General features: G+C 40.1%; 3 protein-coding genes across 9 annotated transcripts in view; 2 read left to right on the top strand and 1 right to left on the bottom strand.

Moving 5' to 3' along the window:
- Positions 1–10,584, top strand: part of Ctrip (circadian trip) — a 39,756-nt gene extending 29,172 nt beyond the window's left edge. For 6 of the 7 annotated variants that reach the window (XM_064034769.1, XM_064034768.1, XM_064034771.1 and 3 more), the window contains 19 exons: positions 73–208; positions 372–459; positions 855–1,057; positions 1,437–1,611; positions 2,102–2,294; positions 2,788–2,966; positions 3,383–3,551; positions 3,962–4,059; positions 4,376–4,510; positions 4,811–4,935; positions 5,492–5,644; positions 5,930–6,144; positions 6,255–6,346; positions 6,425–7,118; positions 7,231–7,419; positions 7,638–7,806; positions 7,886–8,002; positions 8,087–8,266; positions 9,661–10,584. In XM_064034769.1, the coding sequence (XP_063890839.1) occupies positions 73–208; positions 372–459; positions 855–1,057; positions 1,437–1,611; positions 2,102–2,294; positions 2,788–2,966; positions 3,383–3,551; positions 3,962–4,059; positions 4,376–4,510; positions 4,811–4,935; positions 5,492–5,644; positions 5,930–6,144; positions 6,255–6,346; positions 6,425–7,118; positions 7,231–7,419; positions 7,638–7,806; positions 7,886–8,002; positions 8,087–8,266; positions 9,661–9,857 (3,507 nt within the window). In that variant the 3' untranslated portion in view covers positions 9,858–10,584. The remainder of the gene's footprint in view (positions 1–72; positions 209–371; positions 460–854; positions 1,058–1,436; positions 1,612–2,101; positions 2,295–2,787; positions 2,967–3,382; positions 3,552–3,961; positions 4,060–4,375; positions 4,511–4,810; positions 4,936–5,491; positions 5,645–5,929; positions 6,145–6,254; positions 6,347–6,424; positions 7,119–7,230; positions 7,420–7,637; positions 7,807–7,885; positions 8,003–8,086; positions 8,267–9,660) is intronic. The other variant, XM_064034767.1, reaches the window with a different exon arrangement.
- Positions 10,585–10,845: 261 nt separating this feature from the next.
- LOC110370325 (transmembrane protein 256) lies at positions 10,846–13,797 on the bottom strand. The gene is made up of 3 exons (XM_021326075.3): positions 13,609–13,797; positions 13,243–13,518; positions 10,846–12,433 (listed from the first exon to the last, which is right to left on the bottom strand). Exons 1-3 carry the CDS (start codon positions 13,678–13,680, stop codon positions 12,290–12,292), a joined length of 492 nt encoding a protein of 163 aa, XP_021181750.2. The 5' UTR covers positions 13,681–13,797; the 3' UTR covers positions 10,846–12,289.
- A 182-nt stretch (positions 13,798–13,979) lies between these two features.
- LOC135116931 (uncharacterized) lies at positions 13,980–18,494 on the top strand. The gene is made up of 6 exons (XM_064034764.1): positions 13,980–14,682; positions 14,768–14,979; positions 15,271–15,347; positions 16,011–16,076; positions 16,778–16,864; positions 17,082–18,494. Exons 4-6 carry the CDS (start codon positions 16,061–16,063, stop codon positions 17,519–17,521), a joined length of 543 nt encoding a protein of 180 aa, XP_063890834.1. The 5' UTR covers positions 13,980–14,682; positions 14,768–14,979; positions 15,271–15,347; positions 16,011–16,060; the 3' UTR covers positions 17,522–18,494.
- The last annotated feature ends 2,511 nt before the right edge of the window (positions 18,495–21,005 follow it).

Raw genomic sequence — 21,005 nt, 5'->3', positions numbered from 1 at the left:
TGAGATTTGATGCCATTGTGATAATTTTTTTGATAATGTATGCATATAGTAAAAATTGTGTGTTCAACGCAGTCCCCTGGTGGCGGCAGCGTCCGTTCAAGTGGCGGATCGTCCCCGCCCGCTTCGACATCGGCTACTTCACTGGAACATCAGAATAACTTGTCTTTGGCGTTCTCAGCCTCCGGGTCATTTGTCGCCAGTACTATGCGTAAGTATTTATATTCGAAGCTTGTTCCTCGAAATACTCGAACGTTTCTTAACTTTAAGTTATGCTTGAATGTATATTCGTCGCAGAAATGTTGTTGTTCTTTTTTTTTACCAATATTTGATGCATAAATGATATTATAAATAAATGTTGGATGTTGTTATAGCAGCCGCTGCAAGCGATGGCAGTGGTTCGGAGCCCGGCCAGGCGTCAGCGTCCACACACGCGCAGATGTCCACTACTTCCGTGCACAGGTCAGTTGTACAAGATATGAAGTTGATATTCATGTTATTGTTACTCGGTTGTTAGGGTCACGTCTACAGAGCAAGCGTCTTGTTAAATCTAAATTGACATACCCTTAGGTAAATTGATTCCAAAGTTCGAATTAGAAAAATGACATTGGATTTTGATGTTTCTTCTTCTATGATAGCGAAAAATAGAAGAGTATAGAAATAGAAGAAAAAATGTTGCACTAACTCTTGATTTAATTAATAAATAATAATAAGTTTATTTCCCACAAAAATAGCAGCATTCACATCATAAAACTGAACTCTGACTAATAAACTAGGTGTGGCCCGGAACTTATTAGTACGGATTAGGATAAGGGCAGGAGAATGATTGGTTATGTAATGAATGTTCGTTGTACCAGGTCTGGCAGCCCGCTACAGCTAGCAGAGATGTTAAAACGCAAGCGTGCAGTGAAGCGTTCCGGCGGTGCGGGCACGCGACACGCGCGGCGCCGCGACGAGCCCGCGCCCGCGCACGCGCCGCCGCACGCGCACCTCGCGCATCCGGCCCATGCCGCGCACGCGCCGCACGCGCCACATGCTGCACACGCGGCGCAGCCACACGGTAACACACCTTAATGCTATTAACATACTACTACTATCTTACATTAACGCCTTCCTCTCTTCTAAATATTTTGCTGTGGCCCATCAGAGTCCATAATTGTGACTATCATTAAATATTTTCCACATAGTGTACATTATGGAATGCGATAAACGATATGATATGATAAAAACAAAACCATAAGGTTTATTTCCGTTACGCTCCCTTAGAGAAATTAACCTTAAAGATTCCGACTATAAAACGCAAGTTATTCTTCTCTTTTGATCCTAGTGACTCTAACGATAGGCAAATGTATATAACTGACTAGAAACTTTTATTACTAAATAAAATATATCTAGGTCCTCTGAAAGTTCAAGGTAATATTGTCTTTTGTCGTTCCCAGGTTCGGGCGTGTCTATGGGCGCCCGGTCGGCGACGCGCGTGGGCGGCGCGTCCAAGACGTCGTCGTTCCTGTCGTCGCTGAACCCGTCGCGCTGGGGCCGCTCGCCGCACGCGCACAAGGACTCCGCGCTGCTCGCCTCGCCACACGCCTCCGCCAACCTCACTGTGCAGAACAAGTTAGTTATACAGCCTCATTTAACTATACTGTTAGATGCTATGTAGCCTATACTGTATATTGTCAATAAATGACAATATATAATGCAGCCCTCAAAAACTGCCGTTCGCGACTTCTCAATGGTAGAATGTAAATGGGCCACATCAGACAAAGAATCTGTACACTTACAGTCTGGCAAATAAAAGACTTTGACTTTCTCATTGATCTAAAAGATGACAAGACAATAATTTAATGTTTTCTACATATAGAAATCATCAATTATCACCTCAAAACATCCATTGCTAGACAGAGACTAACATGTGGTATTTGCTCGTACTTGGTTATGCATTTTGCTTGTATCGTTTTTTCCTAAAATAATGTAAACTGTTGGCATCCCAATAAAATAAAAAAATAAGACCTCACCCAGTCCATCGCTGGATTACTTATGCTCACTGCAGTGAACAAGCTTGTTGGTGATAAGAATGAGTGTAATGAAGTATTATGTCCCCCAGGGAGAAGGTCCGCGAGTGGATCCAGTGGACGGCGGGGCGCGTGTCGCGCGAGTGGGGCGCGCTGGGCGGCGGCGGCGGCGCGCTGGAGGCGCTGGCGGCGCTGGCGGCCGCGCTGCCGCACCCGCACCACCGCCGCGCCGCGCTCGCGCAGCTGCGCGACACCATGCTGCACCACGACGTCTCGCCCTTCGAGGTAACACGTCATACACTATACATATACAATCATCTGTTTTTGACCATCTTCTGTGGTTAATGTAATGGCTAACTAAACAATTTAGTTTTCTCAAAAAAATCGATGACATTCCGTGCCAGTATCGAAACCCAGGCCGGGGCTGCGGGATTGTTCGAAAGAGTTACAAAGACAAAGAGTACATTATAAGGCCTACGGAGAAACATGATGGTTTTTAGACAGTAAGAGTCTGACACTCCCTCACTGCTGCAAACTCATGCTACTCACGCAACGTTCAGTGACGAATCATTGGGGAGTTTTTTGGTCCAAGCCATTATCCGGAACGCGGAGCAGTGGTTGTAATCAACGGACTAAGAATCGCCGACCATATACCTTTCCGCGTCCAAGAAAACAATTCTGCGTTACTTTTGAAAACTTTCAAAGAAGTTTAACTTCTATTACAATAACCTATATGTATTAGAAAATATCACTTAATAAAATATGTACTATTATCCAGGTGAACCACTCGGGCGTACTAGGTGCCCTACTACAGTTCCTGACGGGCTCAGAGTCTGAGGGCGAGGCGGGCGAGGCTCGTGACGGCGACGGTGAAGGCCGCGATGACGCCGTGGCCGCCGCAGAAGACCGTCTACGCCTCTTCCTGCACGTCTTCGCTGATATGCCGCTCACTATCGAGTTAGTATACTGTGCATACACTGTTTCAACTTAACAAAGGGAATTCTGAACTGTAGAAATGGTCTTTGAATTTTTGGAATGTTTTAAGGTTTATTTGATTATGCTTAAAATGGGATGCTGATAAACTTGAAGTGTATTTTAAAATTATCTGATAGTAAAAATAATAATTTTGATTTATAACAGTTAACTGCACTGGATTGTAAGGTTTGCTGGGATTAGCGAGTTATAACAGTCCAAAGAACCGAAAAGAAAAATTAAGTTTTAATTCTGTCACTACCTTTCATCCCATCAAAGACGATATCATTTGATAACTATCCATTAAAAAAAAAAACATCTAAATATTGTGTGGTAGTACTGTCAGTTGAAAACGCAATATTTATGTTCGTTAGTATTGATAGCATCTACTTTGTTGTTAGGTCTGAGTGGAGCGGCGCGGGCGGCTGGAGCTGCGCGGCGCTGGCGGCGCTGGTGGGCAAGGTGAACGCGTGCGTGTCGCACCTGGAGCAGTTCCCCGTGCGCGTGCACGACCTGCCCGCGCGCCCCGCCACCTCCGCGCTCAAGTTCTTCAACACCCACCAGCTCATGGTACACCACACACTCATTACCGTTTGATAGATTGGCAATGCGTGACAGATAGAGAACTATGTTATATATGAGTCCGAATAATGAACATACTAGAGGCCTGTAGTGGCAGCTAACACATTTTCCAAACTATGTTAGGGTTGGCTTCCGGTCTCTCTGGATGCAGATGAGTACCAGTGCTTTACATGGAACTACTGCCTATCAATCCCCTTAACCCAGTTACATGGATGAACCAATACTCCTTGGTAGGACTGGTTGTCAGACTTCGTGGCTTCTGAATACCCATAACGACTGCCGTGTCCAAATGAAACAGGCTCATGGTGACAACTCGAACGCAAAAACGATTATTTTTATATACTTAACTTTTTTTATTATGTTTTCATAACAATATTCAATAGTTTCCGTGTTTTCAGTGTGATCTCAAACGTCACCCGACTTGCACTAATCTGAAGCAATGGAAGGGCGGCGTAGTGCGGATTGATCCGCTAGCTTTAGTTCAAGCCATTGAAAGGTATGTTATACTATTATAATACCTAACACTGAAAACGACATAATGATTGTTATATTGATGGGTATTATTCATAATTATAAGTAGTGAGAAGACACTTAAAAATTCAAACTGATTCAAATGCTTTAATAAACTTGTTACATACGTTTTGTGCAGTTGACAGCTGTCAGTTTTCAGGGGAAAATATCTAAAACGGCAATAAATAAGACAATTCATCAAGCTTCAAGAGTAATGAAAGAAGAAGTAAAATCTTCAAGTCGTCACTAAACAGCAAATCGACCTTGTCAGTGAGATATTAAAGTATATTGTTATGTGTCAGGTACCTGGCGCAGCGCGGGTACGCGAGCGGGCGGTCTCGCTCGGAGTCTGGCGGCGCGCCGCACTCGGACGACGACGCCGCCTCCGACGACGACGTCGACGACTCGCTCGCCACGCCGCCGCACCATCCCACCGAGTACGTATATAAACCTTGCTCCCTTATTGCTATAATAAGCACGGAATAAAGTTAATGTGGTTATTTCTTTTTTATTCCTTGGTGTAACTTTAATTAACATTCCGACAAATTCGATCCGTTCTGCTTCAGGGTCTTAACCCTGAAATAATTCTTTGTCATCGGTCGCACAGTTGTCTACCAGTTTCTAGTATCTGTAATCTTGTACATGGCAAACGACAAGCGTACCTACTGAGATAGTCCAGAAACCCTTAATTTCAATAAACTCTGCGATGGGATGCTAAACAAAATAAAATGTTTCAGTTCTGACCATAAACTGGAGTTCCTGATCGGCGACACAGTGCTGCCCTACAACATGACGGTGTACCAGGCAGTGCGACAGTTCGGCGAGCAGACAGATGCCGACACCGACACTGAGACACCGCTCGGTAACTATTAACTATTGTTAAAAAATTATCGTGTTTAAAAGTATTATTCTTGCTCACATTTGGAGACACATATGATATTTTGTATGTGTTTTTCAGAGGCATTTTATCAGTAGAAATCCCGAATCCGGCTCGAAGGACCACTTTTTATGTATGGCTCAGAGCTAGTATGTTGATTGTAGTTAAATTGAGTTGACGGTAAAACACGGCAGATCACTTGAAATATTTTATTTCTTAAAGTCACAAATAGTTATAAGTTGGCTGCCCACCGTGCCAATCGCGATGAGTGTAAAATGTCAACTAAGTTTAAATTGAAGAATTATATTAAAGGAAATTGAAGTCGCATAGTCAGCAACCGAGTCATTGTATGGAAACCGTACAATTATTTTCGTACAAAGTTTCGATTTAGCCATTAGTAAACAAGAACTGTAAAAATAAAATACCTTGTTATCATTTTTTCATTCATTTTTCATCAGGTAAGAAGGAGTTCTTAAGCTTCCGACAAAATATACCATAATTCATAACAAGCAAAAAATGTAATAAGTTGTATGTTCTGCAGCTAACGCGGGTATTTGGGTGCAAACCCACACGATCTACTACCGCGCGGTGGAGGCGGGTGAGCAGCCCCGCGCGGACACCACCGCCTCGCGGAAAGGCAAGGGACAGCCCACCAAGCTGTCCTCGCGACGCAAACCTGATCTCTTGTGGAATGGTATGTCAATTGTGCACTCACTACATACAATAGTGAAAAATATATATTTGTGTAACATTGTTTTAGTATACATTTTATTTCGATAATATATAAAATCTAGTGCATGTTTTATACTAAGTAGGTTATTGTTTTATTTTCCGGGTGACGAGTGTTTTTTATCTATTCTGTCGTTTTGTATCTTTATTGTTGCATATTTTTAACATTGCCATGCAGAGTTTACATGTGAATTCTTTATGTGACAAATGTTCTATTAGCAACGGATAATGTATATGTTTGTGTATGCAGAGGGCGTGGTGCCCCTGCGCGCGTCGCCGCTGGTGGGCATGGTGCGCGCGGCGCGGCTGGGCGGCGCGGCCGACGTGCGCGACGCGTCGCTGCCGGCGCTCGGCCTGCTGCGCGCGCTGCACGCGCTGTGCCGCCACTGGCACACGCTGTACCGCGCCGCCTGCCTGCCCGACCAGCGCCCGCTCGTGCCCAACAACGACTTCATCAACGCTAAGGTATAACTCTATTCTAATAAGACACATTATTGCAGTCAAGCAATCAGCACTGCTGTAATATTATACTTAAAATAGTGCATAGTAACACCAATTCATCGTCTCTTTTCCAGCTCGCGGCTAAAGCCAATCGCCAGTTACAAGATCCTCTCGTCATCATGACCGGTAATCTCCCACCGTGGTTGAAAAAGATAGCATACGCATGGTAAGTTTATATCGCCATCGACTATGTGCAGAATATGCCCCGTTGAAACATTAGCATTGACGAATAAATGTGTTACAGTCCGTTCGTGCTGCCGTTCGAGTGCCGGCACCTGCTGTTCTACGTGGTGTCGTTCGACCGCGACCGCGCGCTGCAGCGGCTGCTGGAGGCGGGCGGCGAGCGCGGCGGCGGCGGCGCGGCGGGCGGCGCGGACGAGCGCGTGGCGCCGCGCCTCGACCGCCGCAAGCGCACCGTGCAGCGCCACAACGTGCTGCGCCAGGCCGAGCACGTCATGCACGAGTTCGCGCACTCCAAGGCGCTGCTCGAGATCCAGTACGAGAACGAGGTCGGCACCGGCCTCGGGCCCACGCTCGAGTTCTACGCGCTCGTCTCGCAGGAGCTGCAGCGCGCGGACCTCGACCTCTGGCACGGCAGTGAGAACTTCAAGCAGAAACCGACCTCGTTTGGAGGAGAGATCGTAAAGAGTCAACCGCCTGTTGTGACCGATCGGTCGGCCGATGCCGCTGCCAGGCTGGCGTCGTCGGTGCGGGACGCTCTCAACTTAGACGAGGAACGGTCACCGGAGCCGTCAGACTTGGAGAAAGAGACATCGATCCCGTCGCCGGCGCCCGACGCCACCTACGTGACGTGGCCGTGCGGCCTGTTCCCGCAGGCGGTGGGCCGCAACGCCCGCGCCTCACACGTCTCCAGGGTTAAAGCCAAGTTCCGCTTCCTCGGCAAGTTCATGGCTAAAGCTGTTATGGACTCCAGAATGGTAAGCATTCAGATTGCTATTTGTAAAACATTTTTTAGTTCTTTATGTAATAATGTCATGATTAGTGTGAAACTAGTTGAAACAAGATGCATAAAATATACTCGTGTGACAGGTGGACATCCCGCTGTCGGTGTCGATGTACCGCTGGCTGGTGAGCGAGGAGCAGTGGCTGTCGCTGAGCGACGTGCGGCACGTGGCGCCGGAGCTGTGGCGCTCGCTGTGCCGCCTGCGCAGCGTGGCCGAGCGCGCCCGCCAGCTCGCCGCCGACCCGCGCCACTCGCCCGACCAGAGGACGCAGCTGGTAACATCCGCACTAATTCTATATTTCAATCAACTGCTATTTTCTTACATATATATTATATCTGTATTTTTTAAAAGCTTTATTTCAAGTAAGCGGGAAGTTATGCTATATAATCTCAGTAAAACTTCAACAAGTGTATTCAAGTCAACTTATCATCATACGGATGATTTTTGTTTCATGTTTTTCAACCTTGTCATAAGAGTTTTGTATTAAAACAGATAAGCGCATTGGAACTGGACGGCTGCCCCATCGAGGAGCTGGGGCTGGACTTCATTCTGCCGGGCGACGGCTGCACGGAGCTGCGACGAGGCGGCCGCGACCTGCCCGTCACCGCCCACAACCTGCACAACTACATTGATCTCGTTACACACTGGCTACTATATGAAGGTCGCATATCCTCACCATTGTCTATAACCACCGTTACCTAACATACCACTGAATATTAAACGAAATTCTATTTTAACAGGTGTTACCAAACAAATGGAAGCATTCCGAGAAGGCTTCGAATCAGTATTCCCACTAGCCAACCTCAAAATATTTTATCCTGAAGAATTGGAGCAAGTATTCTGTGGCAGTCCATCCGGTATTTATTTTTTATCTTTTCTAATTTGCTATCTTATATGCTTATTGAGGACACAATTAGTAATGACAGATTTTGCACATTTAGGCGGGCGTGACCAGCGCTGGGAGCCACGCATGCTCACGGAGTGCATCCGTCCCGACCACGGCTACAACGCGGAGTCGCGCGCCATACGTATGCTCATCGATATATTGGCCTCGTACAACCGCGAGGAGCAGCGTCTCTTCCTGCAGTTCGTCACTGGAAGCCCACGGCTACCCACAGGAGGTAAATACACCGTGACATTTTAGTCGTCTTACAACGGCAGCCCACTTCATGTATCCAATGACTAGAACACGTTCATTAAAAAATATATATATTTATGACATTTGAATAATTCAAAAATAAAAATAAATTCATTATTATGACGCATGACATAGATTATAAAAACACCCTGTAGTGAGCGCGGCCCGAGTCTTTATCAATGGAGCGGCGCGGCGCGGCGCGGCGCGGCGTCTTTATCAAAGTTCATTCACCCTAGCGCAAAATAAGTTTCTTTGATAAAGACTTACTATTGCAATCTTAATGTTCTCATTATGTAGCAGTTTGTAAACTTGCACTCTTACTTAACTTGTAACACTTAATTCCAATTCTTCCTTCATACTTTTACGGGCTTAGGACCGTCAGAAACATTTTTCGTAATAAAACCAAAACAAAGTGATGTAAGTTGACAATGACGTACCTATTATCAGGCCTCAGTCACTCTCTGTACTCGCGCGCGATAAATGCCTACCGCTCGCTGGGTTACCGGTAGCCCCACGCGGCTCAGGGCGCACAACAGTCACACGCGCCGCGCGCGCTCCAATATTATTATTTTTATTTCGTGCGGGTTGATCACTCCTCGGTTCCGTAACATTATTAGATTGTTAGGCGCAGCGTACAATCTTCTTGCTTCCCTTAAATTGTCACCAGCTATTGCGTGCACGCGTACCATTTGTAGGTACTCGATATTCGAGTAGCGACGGTTCCTATCACTCATCATGCAAGACGTATACCCTATTCACTCGTAGCGATCGCGAACAACACTTGATTACCGGTAGTGCGCGCACACTTCCACTTGCGGTGTTCGGACGGCAACTGAGCCACAGAATGACCTTTAAAACCAATTTTTAAGTAAAAGGCGGCATTTATCAAAGTCCACGTGGACTCTTTGAAAAGTGCCGTCGTCGTCTTTGGCGGTGCCGTCGTGCCGCTCGTGGAATGAATCTCATTGGATGACAGTCCACGTGGACTGTGCTAGATTGGCTTACGATATTTTGTCTCGTAAAAAATGGAGATGGAACGATCACTCGACTCGAGCGCTGGGAAGGTACTACTTTCTACCGTTTGATACGTAAACATTATTAACAGGATGTTTCTTATTTCTAATGTATTATTTATTTTTCTTTGCACCTATTATCTTAATTAATGCTATAAAATTAATAATCATGTCTAGTGGTATTTTATGTCGGATACATTCAGTGGACCACCTTTGTAAGACGACTAAAAAGTCACGGTGTATACTACAACGATTTTATGCAATATGCCAATGTTTTATTCGTGCGTCTTCCAAGGCTTCGCTTTACCTGTGCTAGGAAGTTATTGATTCTGGAACTATACTAATATCTGATGATTTCTGTAAGGCTTCAAGGCCCTGAACCCGCCGCTGACGGTGGTGCGCAAGTCGCTGGAGTCGTCGCTGGACCCGGACGAGTACCTGCCGTCGGTGATGACGTGCGTGAACTACCTGAAGCTGCCCGACTACACGAGCGCGGAGGTGATGCGCGCCAAGCTGCGGCTGGCGGCGTCCGAGGGCCAGCACTCGTTCCACTTGTCGTGAACGCGCCGCGCCGCCTCCCCCACCGCTGTGATTACTTGTCGAGCCCCCACAGTTGTAGTATACACGTGTGACCGCGGTCAGTGAACCCTATCATACTTGTGTTATATTGACGGTGCGCACGCCCCGGACGACTGCTGTTTATGTGCAATCAAAGTGATTTTATTAACCTTAATGTGACAGACACTTAAAGTGCTGTGCGTTCTATAGTTTTGTTTTTCTTTGGATTCTTTTTAGATTACAGAAATATGTTTATATTATATTTTGTGTTAATTTAATGTGATAACTTTGTATATTTACTTGCTCTGTACATCAGAGATCTGCTGACTCTCAATAAATATGCTTATGGTGTATGCAACATGGATGGATTTTGTTGGCTTCACTATATGGAAACAAGACTGCACGAGTCAGTATTGCGCCACAGGCCACGGGACTGACCATCCATGCTGCCAAGTTTGCTGAACCTACATAATAATAATAGAGTGCCCTTTCACTTCACTTCGCGAGTTTTTCCTCGAATACCACCAGCAGTTGATTATTTCTGATTAGATTGGCACATTTATCTTTAAGCTATTTGAAGGACCACTAAAACTTGTTTGAGAGTCCTATGAATTATAATAGCATTTATTACCAAACGGTGTATGTTTTAAGTATCATAAATGAGTAAAGAAAAAGTGCAAAATTTAATATGTAACAATTTCAATAAAACCATGTAAACAATATTGATCAACATTGGGTTTCATTTTTTTTTTCACCATTTCATCACTATCATAGTGGAAATAGAGATAGGAATGAGACAACCGTTGCATCCAGCCAACATTCATAGTCCACCTGTCAAAGATAGTAAAAAAAGCCTTAGAAATAAAAATATACAGCTGTTTATAACTAAAAAAAAAAAGTTTTTAACAGGAGGCAACCGGGAAGCGATATGAAAACAGCTGGCAGCAAAGAATCCAGCTTTTCTAAGGCACACGTCAAATAAAACACATCATCAGCTTTTGAACAATTAACTTTTATATTATTTTTCACTGTCACCAATCTATCCACAAAAATACTATTAATCCATATTATATAATAAAAATGATTATGTTACTTTCCTTTGAACCCATATGTTTATTTATCAAAGATCTAATTCCTCATGACTAAATACAATATGGAATTATAGTTCGGCCGTTCAGAGAATGCGTTCCTGACACCTATCAGTTAGTCACGACTAGTGATGGGCACAACATAACACTGAGTTCGTTACCGTTCCCCCAAAATAAACCGCCGCATTATTTTAAGATTATTTTCGTTTTAAATTGGCGGAATCATTTAAAATTTATATTTTAGTTATTTAAGTGGAAACCTAAAAAAGGTAATATTCATATAATAAAATCGTTTTATTTATTCTTTGTTACAAAGTTACAATCTGTATTTCTATGCAATAAAGTAAGTACATTGAATTGAATGTGCGTACAGAATGTTAATCAGACTCCGATTCGCTTGAGGAGGTGGTGTCTTCATCATCATCTTCGCCTACGTGTATATTACGTGTAGGATATTAGGTATTATCAATAACAGAATCAATCCTGATATCTCGGTCAAAATCTTCCAAAATCAGGTTTAGTCTTAGCGCACGAAACGACAACAAATGACTATTTAGCGTCACAAAATGACGGCCCATGATGCCATTTGGGGTTACCATTTTCAACCTAAATATAAAAATGCTACTTTCTTTCGCGCGTTCAGTTTGATCATAGTTTTATTTTTTATATTTCATAAAAGTTATCCTATAGTCCATTATTTTCAAATTCTTAAAAAGAAAAACAAAACGTATTATTTTATATTATAAGTATAACTGTATAAGAACCATCAACCAGAACAGATTACGATACTTGCCTGTTATTTTTAGCACAGCACTACAAATATAAAGCGCTGACATAACCTTGTAATAGCGCAGTATAGATTTAGAAAAATATTGTTTACCAAGTTATTTGACACTCAATTTGGCACAAAATTACAACATTCATTGATTATTATTGATATAATAATGTTGTTTTAATGCTTAACAATTGTTAAAACGATAAACAACCAGCAAAAATATTTTTATCGTACTGCAACGCCATTACAAAGTTACGTCGTCAGTTCAATCGCGATGTTTCAGGAACGCATTCTCTGAGCGGCCGAACTATAATGAAGGATAATATAATGAAAATAGCTGGAACCATCAGTAACACCTACAGTATAATCTATCTATAAAGTTGAAAATATTTTAGATTATAATGTTGTGCATACAATGTAAAAGTATCAACACTAGAATTATACATCATAAAATATTCTAAATACTGACTAAAAAGTAACTGTGCAATAAACTAATACATAACCCTACTCTAGAATATACACTTGAACATCTATCAACACACATGAGCATCTAGGAAAAAGTTCACAAGGGTTTACAAGACCATTGCAACCCAACCGAGGATGAGGCAGGAGCCCCCAATGGGAGTGAGCCTGCGGAAGCAGCGGTCACCAGTGAAGGCATGGTAGTAACATGTGCCACAGAACAGTGTCATCCCAGCTAGGAAGAATGCACCAGCCTGGAAAATTATTCAATTACTTTTAAACCCTTACCACAAAAGCATGCATATTAATTATATTGGAACAGACAAGAGTGTGAGTTGTATGCAAAAATATTTTTTAATCATCCTTAAAACCTAAAACAAAATGTTAGACAGTACTGTTCAAGAATCTCCTATATTGAATAGAACCTGGATGTGACGATTAACTGGTTGGTGAAAACAAGTCCTTTTCATTAATCTGTAACTAGCTTTCGCCCGCGGTTTCACCCGCATCCTGGATGGTGACAAAAACTATCCTAAAACCTTCTCCCGGGTCTAAGTTAATTCCCCTCTAATTTTCAGACAAATCGGTCAAGCCGTTTTCATGTTATGTTGTGACAACGAAAACCGGATTTAACTTTTAACCTGTACTAACATAAAGAGAAAATATTTCTTTGTTTGTACCCTAAAGGCTCTGAACCTACTGGACAGATTTGACAGATTATTTCACTGCTGCAAAGCTACTCTCTTCAAAAGTAACATAGGCTATATTTTATCCCGGCCAAGCAGTAGTTCCCACAGGACATGGATGAAAGAGTGGGAAAACAGCTAGTAAATTATATACTACATATAGAGTTTCTTTTTTAACCAATTTCATATAATTGGATTTTTGTGTGGGTATGTAGGAATTGTTTAAAATTGCAGATGATAACATTATCAGTGTATAATTTTATCTACATTATAAAAATCGTGACTTGTCATTAACACTCTCACTAGATCATTATTACAAAGTTCAATGTCGTGATTTATGAATTATTTATATGTAAAAATTGAAATAATCAACTTACAACATATGGTCTCCGGCAAAGAGGTACAGTTACGAGAGCGAGAGTGTGTAGGAAATGGAAGCGGTTGGCTGTATCAAAAATTTTCCTTAGGTCTTCCTTTGTTTCAACCTCGGGAAATGTGCGATGCGCGCCCATTGCTCCGAGTACTACAGCGGCGGCTCCGCTCAACCCTGCCAGGCGCACAAATGGCCCTGCTTCCTGTGCTAGTTGCCACAGCGGCATTTTCATAATTATTTGAGGAGGTGGTGGAGCAGGTTGCTGAGATTTGAAAACACCCTGGAATAAAGAAAATGTATTAAAATACGCCTATAGATACTTCTACTTCATAGCGACCTGTCAATTTTGTAAAGCAAAGTCGTAACTTACAATATGTCGCAACAAATTCATAGCTCCGTCCGTCACCGTATTTATCATAAGCGTGTCGGCTAAATTTACCATACCTTTAAATTATTTTCTACTGAACAAAAAATATTTTCTGACGGAGAAATCCAGAAGACTATCTTTTCCGACCCAATATTGATAAAAAACCAAAAACTGTCACTCGGTCAGACAGACGCGAAACTTGTCAGTCTGTTGGTCTGTTGAAATTTGTTGTCATTTGTCAAAGCAGTAATGTCAACGTCAGAATATTCGAGCGTGAATTGGAGCGTGATCAGAGAACATAGACGTAGTACACAAACAGCTGGCTTATTCGCTAACTTTCGAATTCTCAGATGTCAACTGGCCTCAGTTGCAGGGGTGACAATCTTAATAGTGGCAAACGAGAAAACGTATCATTATAGGTCTGCAAAATGAAGTGAGACAGTAAATACATTGAGGTCCTTACATGGAAGTGTCATTTTAATTTGGTAGTATTATAATGTAAGATATTAAAGAAACTGAAATATAGATGGCGTTATTTGTAATGACGATGATGCGCGATTGCGTAGTAGTTATGCTTAGGTGTGTAAGAGGGCGCTATCACATCTTTTATTGGTTCTACTCTTACCCTATCTTTTTTTTCAGCTAAAATAAAAAAATAAATAATAAAAATTTTGAGTTGCATATTGAAGCAATTACTAAAATTTAATGTTTATTATCAATTAGCCAGAAATAAAATAAAATTCAAGAATTTATTTTCTACTGGCAACATTAAATCCATTTTCTACATGCAACATTATGCAAAATTGTCAATCAAACAAATTTGGCTGCCGGTTTGCGCTGAAGTGCTTTTCGGTGTCTTGTTTGTTTTTCCAGATTTTTATCCCTATTAGTGCTTTATCCACCTAAGTCCGTTAAGTTGAGCCTCTGCTCCTTCGGCCGTGTCGATTTTGTGCTTGAGGTGATCGAAATCTTGTGAATTTTGTGCTTGAGATAGGACTCGTTGACCCGTTTTGTGATAATTAATATTTATCATGTCTAATAGAAAGTGTTGTGTTCCCGGATGTACAAATGGCTTAGGTAAGCATTTATCAACATCCTTAAAACAAATAGTCGTCATTTTGTCACGACTCCACTGAATTCTAACTTGTTACCCTTTTTTCAGACACTACGGGTATTTACATAAATTCCCTAATCCAGATAAGGATAGGCAGCTATTTAATACATGGGTCTTTCATATTGGTGGTGACATTTTGCAACTTGAAAATAACCATATTTTCAAATACCGCCGCGTCTGTAATGATCATTTCGAACCAAAATATTGGTGCCGGAATAACCGACTTGCCAAAGGAGCTGTACCTACAAAAAACATGCCAGGTTAGTTTTAGTAAAATACCCAAATTAAGGTACCTGTTTACCTTAAAGAGTACCTAAGTCTCAAATTTCTAGAGTTGATGTTAGAAAGAAATAAACAGTCATGTTATTTGAGTTTAAAGTAAACTTTCCAAATCACAAAATGAAAAGCTGCAGTAAGTCTAAAACATCTGAATAGAGATTTCTTTGGAGCCACAATTTCTGTATGTACGCAGTATGTCATACAAGAGTTTCTATATTACATTTCAAAATTTACTATATTTATAATTCATATTATTTTATCGTTGTTTACAGGATTATCTTGCTCGAAATTCAGCATTGAAAAAGAGCACTAAGACCTCTTCAGATTTCAGGACCGTCTACATCAAAAGGTATATTTTATCATATACATATAAACAAGCAATTCATTTTATACATACATACATACATTTACATTACGTATGTACTAGCTTCCACTTGCGGCTTCGTCCGCATGGTGTATTGATAAAAGTGGCCTATGTCTTAATCCAGGGTATCACCTATCTACATACCAAATTTCAACCAAATCGGTCCAGCCATTTTGAGTGAAGTTATTTCAAAGATCATTTATTCCTACAAATTAGGCTGAAATTGAGTAACTTGAATGTCACATTTACCAAAAATCCTTTGCTATTTTAATTTGTTGTAATACTTAAATAGCACTGCATTACACAATTTTGGTACCCTCTTGACTGAATGAATAGGTAATGAATCATAGATCAAATGTTCCAAACATAATATGTGGTATCCATAACGTCTAGTTTTCAAGGTACATGTCAATTATGATTTCTACTACTCTCACTTAGGCATACAAAAAACCATTACCATGTCTGAAATAATTTACTTTTGTATTACTTTGTTTTGTTTAATACTTGTTTCTTTTCAATAATGTCAACATATTTGTGCATAATATGCGGCACCCATGCGGACAGCATATAGTGTAATTGATAGATAGACACTAGCAATAAATGATGTAATAATAACATATACTAATCACTGAATATTATTATTTACAGAACCTGCGCATCTACATATACACTCACAAGGTTCAATTGAAGATGTACAAATGAAAGAGAATCTTGGTGAGTGATCCTACATACAAGCATTTAATCAGCAATTATTTTACACATATTCTGTCCTGGAACTCCTTCATGCGCCCGGATAAAATGTAGCCTCTCTCGATAAATGTGCTAATTTACCTTAAAATCATCTTAAATTGAATTATTTTTGTTGTTCCTGAGTTATAATTTTGCAAACAATTAAAGTAAACTAGCCTCTCTATAAACCTATCCCTTAAGACAAGAGTGATTGATGAAATACAGTTTGTTAAATTACATTTATATGTCATATGCATAAGTCCTAAAATGTTAACATCCTTATCACTACATAGTATAAAACAAAGTCGCTTTTTCTGTCATGTGTCATGTTGTATGTCCCTATGAACGCTCAAATCTTTAAAACTACGCAACGGATTTTGATGCGGTTTTGTAATAGGTAGAGTGATTCAAGAGGAAGGTTTTATGTATAATAACATACATTAAATACTGGGAAATACTGTTATCCCGTGCGAAGCCGGGCGGGTCGCTAGTTGATATTATAAACTATATAAAAGAAAAAGTAACTTTGTCTAGTAGTGGGCTGGCTTTAATTAATTCAATATGATTCAAATAATGGTTACTCAATATGAACTGCTACATTCATGATGATGGTAATGATCATCAGCTTAATTGGTTTGTATATAATAGGCACACATTTCTTACCAAATATGTTAATGACCTTTCAGATCCTGTCACTTCAGAATCTCAGTCTGTACACAGTGATAGACAGCCTCATAGTGAAGAAGAAAATGTTGAGGTGGTGAAAGATCTTGGTAAGCAACACAATTGTAATCAAACTTAATAACTTCAAAGCTGAGTTTGCTTGTTACACTCACTATCATGGTTTATTAACTAGGTACTGATTTATAGATTTAATACATATTTCAATCATGGGATACTTTCACACACAACTAGCTTTGATGCTATCTCACTCATATGTACTCTTAAATTCTGCAATTTTTATTCATATGATTCTTATTATTTTTTCAGTGCATCGCAAAGTTAAATGTGTTAGTAAGAAGGCGGTAAAACAGGTTGCTGTTACGAAAACTGAGCGTGCTCTGTATCAGAAAATGCTGCAAGTTGGTGTGAAACTCAGCAAATGCCGTAGCAAGGTTAAAAAGCAGGCAATCAAGATCAAGGCCCTGCAAAATATTACTACAAACCCTCAATTTTTAGAAACTCTAGACAAAATGTCTAGCACATCAAAAATTTTAACTTTGCTGCAGTTCAGGGAGCACAAAAAGGAAAAAAAAGGCGGGGGATGCGGTAGAACCGCGGGCGGAAGATTGTATAGTAAAAGTTTTCACAAATTAAAAACTGCTCCCAGTTCAGATTTAATAATAACAAGTTTCTTATTGATGACTAGATGCCATAGTAGCCAGTGTATCTGCCTGCCACAGGAGGTCGCGGGTTCGATTCCCGCATAAGTCAAACATTTATGTGTGTGGGTGTTTCTACATATGTACACTATGTTATGTTATTTATAAAATATTTATATTTATATAAGTTCATTTATTGGTTGTCTGCTGTACCCAAATTACAAGCAAGCAATGCTTTGTTTGGGACTAGATTGCGTTGTAAGAACGTGTGAGGAATATTTATTAATATTTTTTTTCTTATTTTTTTGCAGAAAAAGGAATAATCTCTCAAGATGCGCAAAATACAGCGGACGTCATCTTGTTTTTTGACAAACTTTTTGACTCCATTAACGGAAGCTTCGGGAAAAGGAAGCACAGTAAACCACTGCTGGGACCTGCGACGCCGAACTCAATACATCACAAAACATGGATGGAGGCAAAAATATTTTTAAAAAATATGAAATTTGTGAATGTAAAAACCTCGAATGTGGAGTATGTTCCCACCTTAAGTAACTGGGTATGGACACTAGAAGGAATAGAACTGCTTTTAAAAAATTGCTGCGAAGTACGGAGTGACATCGGTTTGGTTGCGGCATCTGAATCAGGATCCAATAGAAAATTTTTTTGGATCGATAAGGAGTCAAGGATGCCGCAACGTAAACCCTACTCCAGATGGATTTGAAGCAGCATTTAGCAGCCTTTTAATAAACAGCCTATCTAGTGTCCATGCCCCAGGGACAAATTGTGAGGCAGATAATTGCCACGCTTTGCATGAAGTTCTCATCACAAGCGGGGCCTGCAAAGAACAAATAAATTGTGAGCTCTCTGAGATTCCGGACATTGAATTTACAGCCCTTGAAGACAAAAGCGACCCCGTATAATTGGGGCTACAATATGTTAGCGGTTATTTTATTAAAACCGCTAAGAAGAAAGTCTTCAAGGGTTGTAGTGAATGTAAAAAAAATTTAATGTCCGATCAGGAACACGATTATTTAAAATATAGAGAGTATGCTAATAAAAAATGGCTTTGCAGTCCCAGCGACTCTCTTAAATTGTGTTTCGAATCTGCAGGATATAAATTACACAATAATTAAAAATGTTTGGAAAAAAATATTTAAAAGATTTCATCAAAACATTAATATTTATACATTTGAAATTCGATTTCATAAAATGTGAAATTCATAAAGAAAAATTAATAGACTTTTTAATCAATATATCCTGCAGATTCTTTATTTACAATTACTGTAAAGATATTAATAAAATATTAATAAATAGGAGAGAGTGTGATGATGATACGGATTCCTATAAGCTAAAAGCGAAAAAATTATACATGAAATGTTTTAAAAGAAAAAAATAAATTATATTAAAGGTTATCAGTGTTTTATTTATTGAAAAACATCTTATAAATATTAAACAAAAAGAAACAAAAATCTACCTAGACCCAGTAACCACTGCTTTATGTAGCTATATGTATATATATTGACAAATAGTTTCTTAAACCTGCGTTCAGAAGGCGCCACTTGTCTTACTTAGTTTGGTAGTCGAGTTGGACCTCTATTTCATAATATAAAAAGTACTCTGTGCTCAGTTGTCATCGGAACTTTGATGTCAACCTGTAAGTTCAAAACATTGGTATTCTGTATCGCATGAAGTGCATGTCGGTGGATATCGTTACACGGTTGCTGACGCCAAAACTACGATGACAACTTGACAACTCTATTTTTTTATCGACTATTATACTGCTAAGTAGGAAATACCCTATTAGCATTACATTACTACGTTTGAGAGAACGCTTTATTTTCAGCGTGTTATATATTTAAAAACAATCTGTGGCGGTAAAATTCAGTATTTGCTTTCTATTGTGTGTGAACTTGGTGTCTAAAATTCCGTGTGGTTGAACAATATTTTAACTGAGAATATTGTGAGTATTGTAGTTATTTTAATTTAACAACGTAAACAATATTTTGATACGTAGATTCCTATGTTTTGCATGCAAAATAAAAATTGGTACACTACAGGAAGGTAACTTTACGTACTTGAGTAGGTCGTCCCATACATTGAGAGCATCGGTTACCTCACTTACTAAATGAAGGTTGAGACATGCTGAAAATTAGTAACATCAAATTATGTAATATTGGTATTTATTTAACTTTTTACGTTATAAATTCTTACTTTTAGCTCAATTGCAACAGCAGTGTTTTGTTGAGCACGTTGCAGAAACGGACGAAACTCTGCCGAAACTCGCTGAAACCTTGATTTGTTGATACGGAAATTTGCCATGAATTCCTTCTCCCGTAAATCCAGAGAATTATTGCAATCTCGCATACGACGTTTCTGGATTCTGGATAAACTTCGTTTTGTCTCTTATTCCACAAATGCCAGCAAAAATACACGCGAAATTTTTATTCCACACAAAGAATGATAAAACAAATAAAAATAATACAATTAAAAATAACACTATCAAAAAATAAAGGGTTTAAACTCAGGGTTTGTATTTCTATTGGAATCGCAAAATTAGAGAAATCTAATGTCTGATGCAACAATATAGTATAGACATCCCAGTGATGAGGCATAAAACACTGCTATTTGTAGTGTATTTCAAAAAATGACACTGGCTATCAATTTGATGTCCACTGGGCTTACGGAATCGCAATATAACGTTTATCGATACAAAAACCGCTGTCAAAATGAGTCATGGTGGATATCAGCCTGTGTCGATGCTGATGACGTCATCTCATTTGGTAACTGGCGTTAGCGAATAAGAAAATAGCTGTTTGACAATTTACTAATGTACACTTTACCAATTGATGATATCTGCGAGCTGTCAGTGGAGTTAGCGAATAAGGCTACAGGACTTCTGTCTATCATTTTCTAATAGGGTGACAACAAGATTTAGCTATGTGGGACAAAACTTGAATTTGCTTATTAATCAAATTTATTAATTTGTATGTCTCTTCCAGACCACTTTTTAATGGAGTGGTGACACAAAACCGACGATTATCCATGAATACACTATACAAATGTACCCAAAGACAATCCCCGGTTCTGTGCTAAACCATTGCTAAGTACCTAGGGATGAAAACTACTTGTGCTATTGTGATGGGATGTTAGTTGATTAAAAATGCGCTCCGACGCGCTTACAGCGGTGTGCGCTTCTGGGCCATAAGACGTCAGTTTTTTTAAACAACGTTCTTTCAATTTTAACGTTAATATTATAAATGCGCAAGTAACTCTGTCTGTCTTTTCTTCACGCCTAAACTACTGAACCAATTTGTGTGAAATTTGGTACAGACATAGTTTGGAACTTGAGAAAGGATAGTTTTTATTACAAAAAAAATTGGGACATACAGCGCCATCTATCCCGTGAGATTGGGAACTCTGTGGGTAAAACCAAAAATCTGCCAGGAAGTCACTATTCCACGCCGTTTTATGAATCTTAAATACGGTATATGGTAGGGTAAAATTAAATAATGTTTGGGTGGCACTGGACGACTGGACGATGGATTGCTCTAAAGCTCGGAAATTATAATGCGAGTAGCCTTAAATTATATAT

The sequence above is a fragment of the Helicoverpa armigera genome, chromosome 5 (assembly GCF_030705265.1).
Source record: "Helicoverpa armigera isolate CAAS_96S chromosome 5, ASM3070526v1, whole genome shotgun sequence".
Taxonomy (NCBI): Eukaryota; Metazoa; Arthropoda; class Insecta; order Lepidoptera; family Noctuidae; genus Helicoverpa; species Helicoverpa armigera.
Note: the sequence above shows the minus strand (reverse complement) of the source record. Positions and strands in the feature narration are given on the sequence as shown.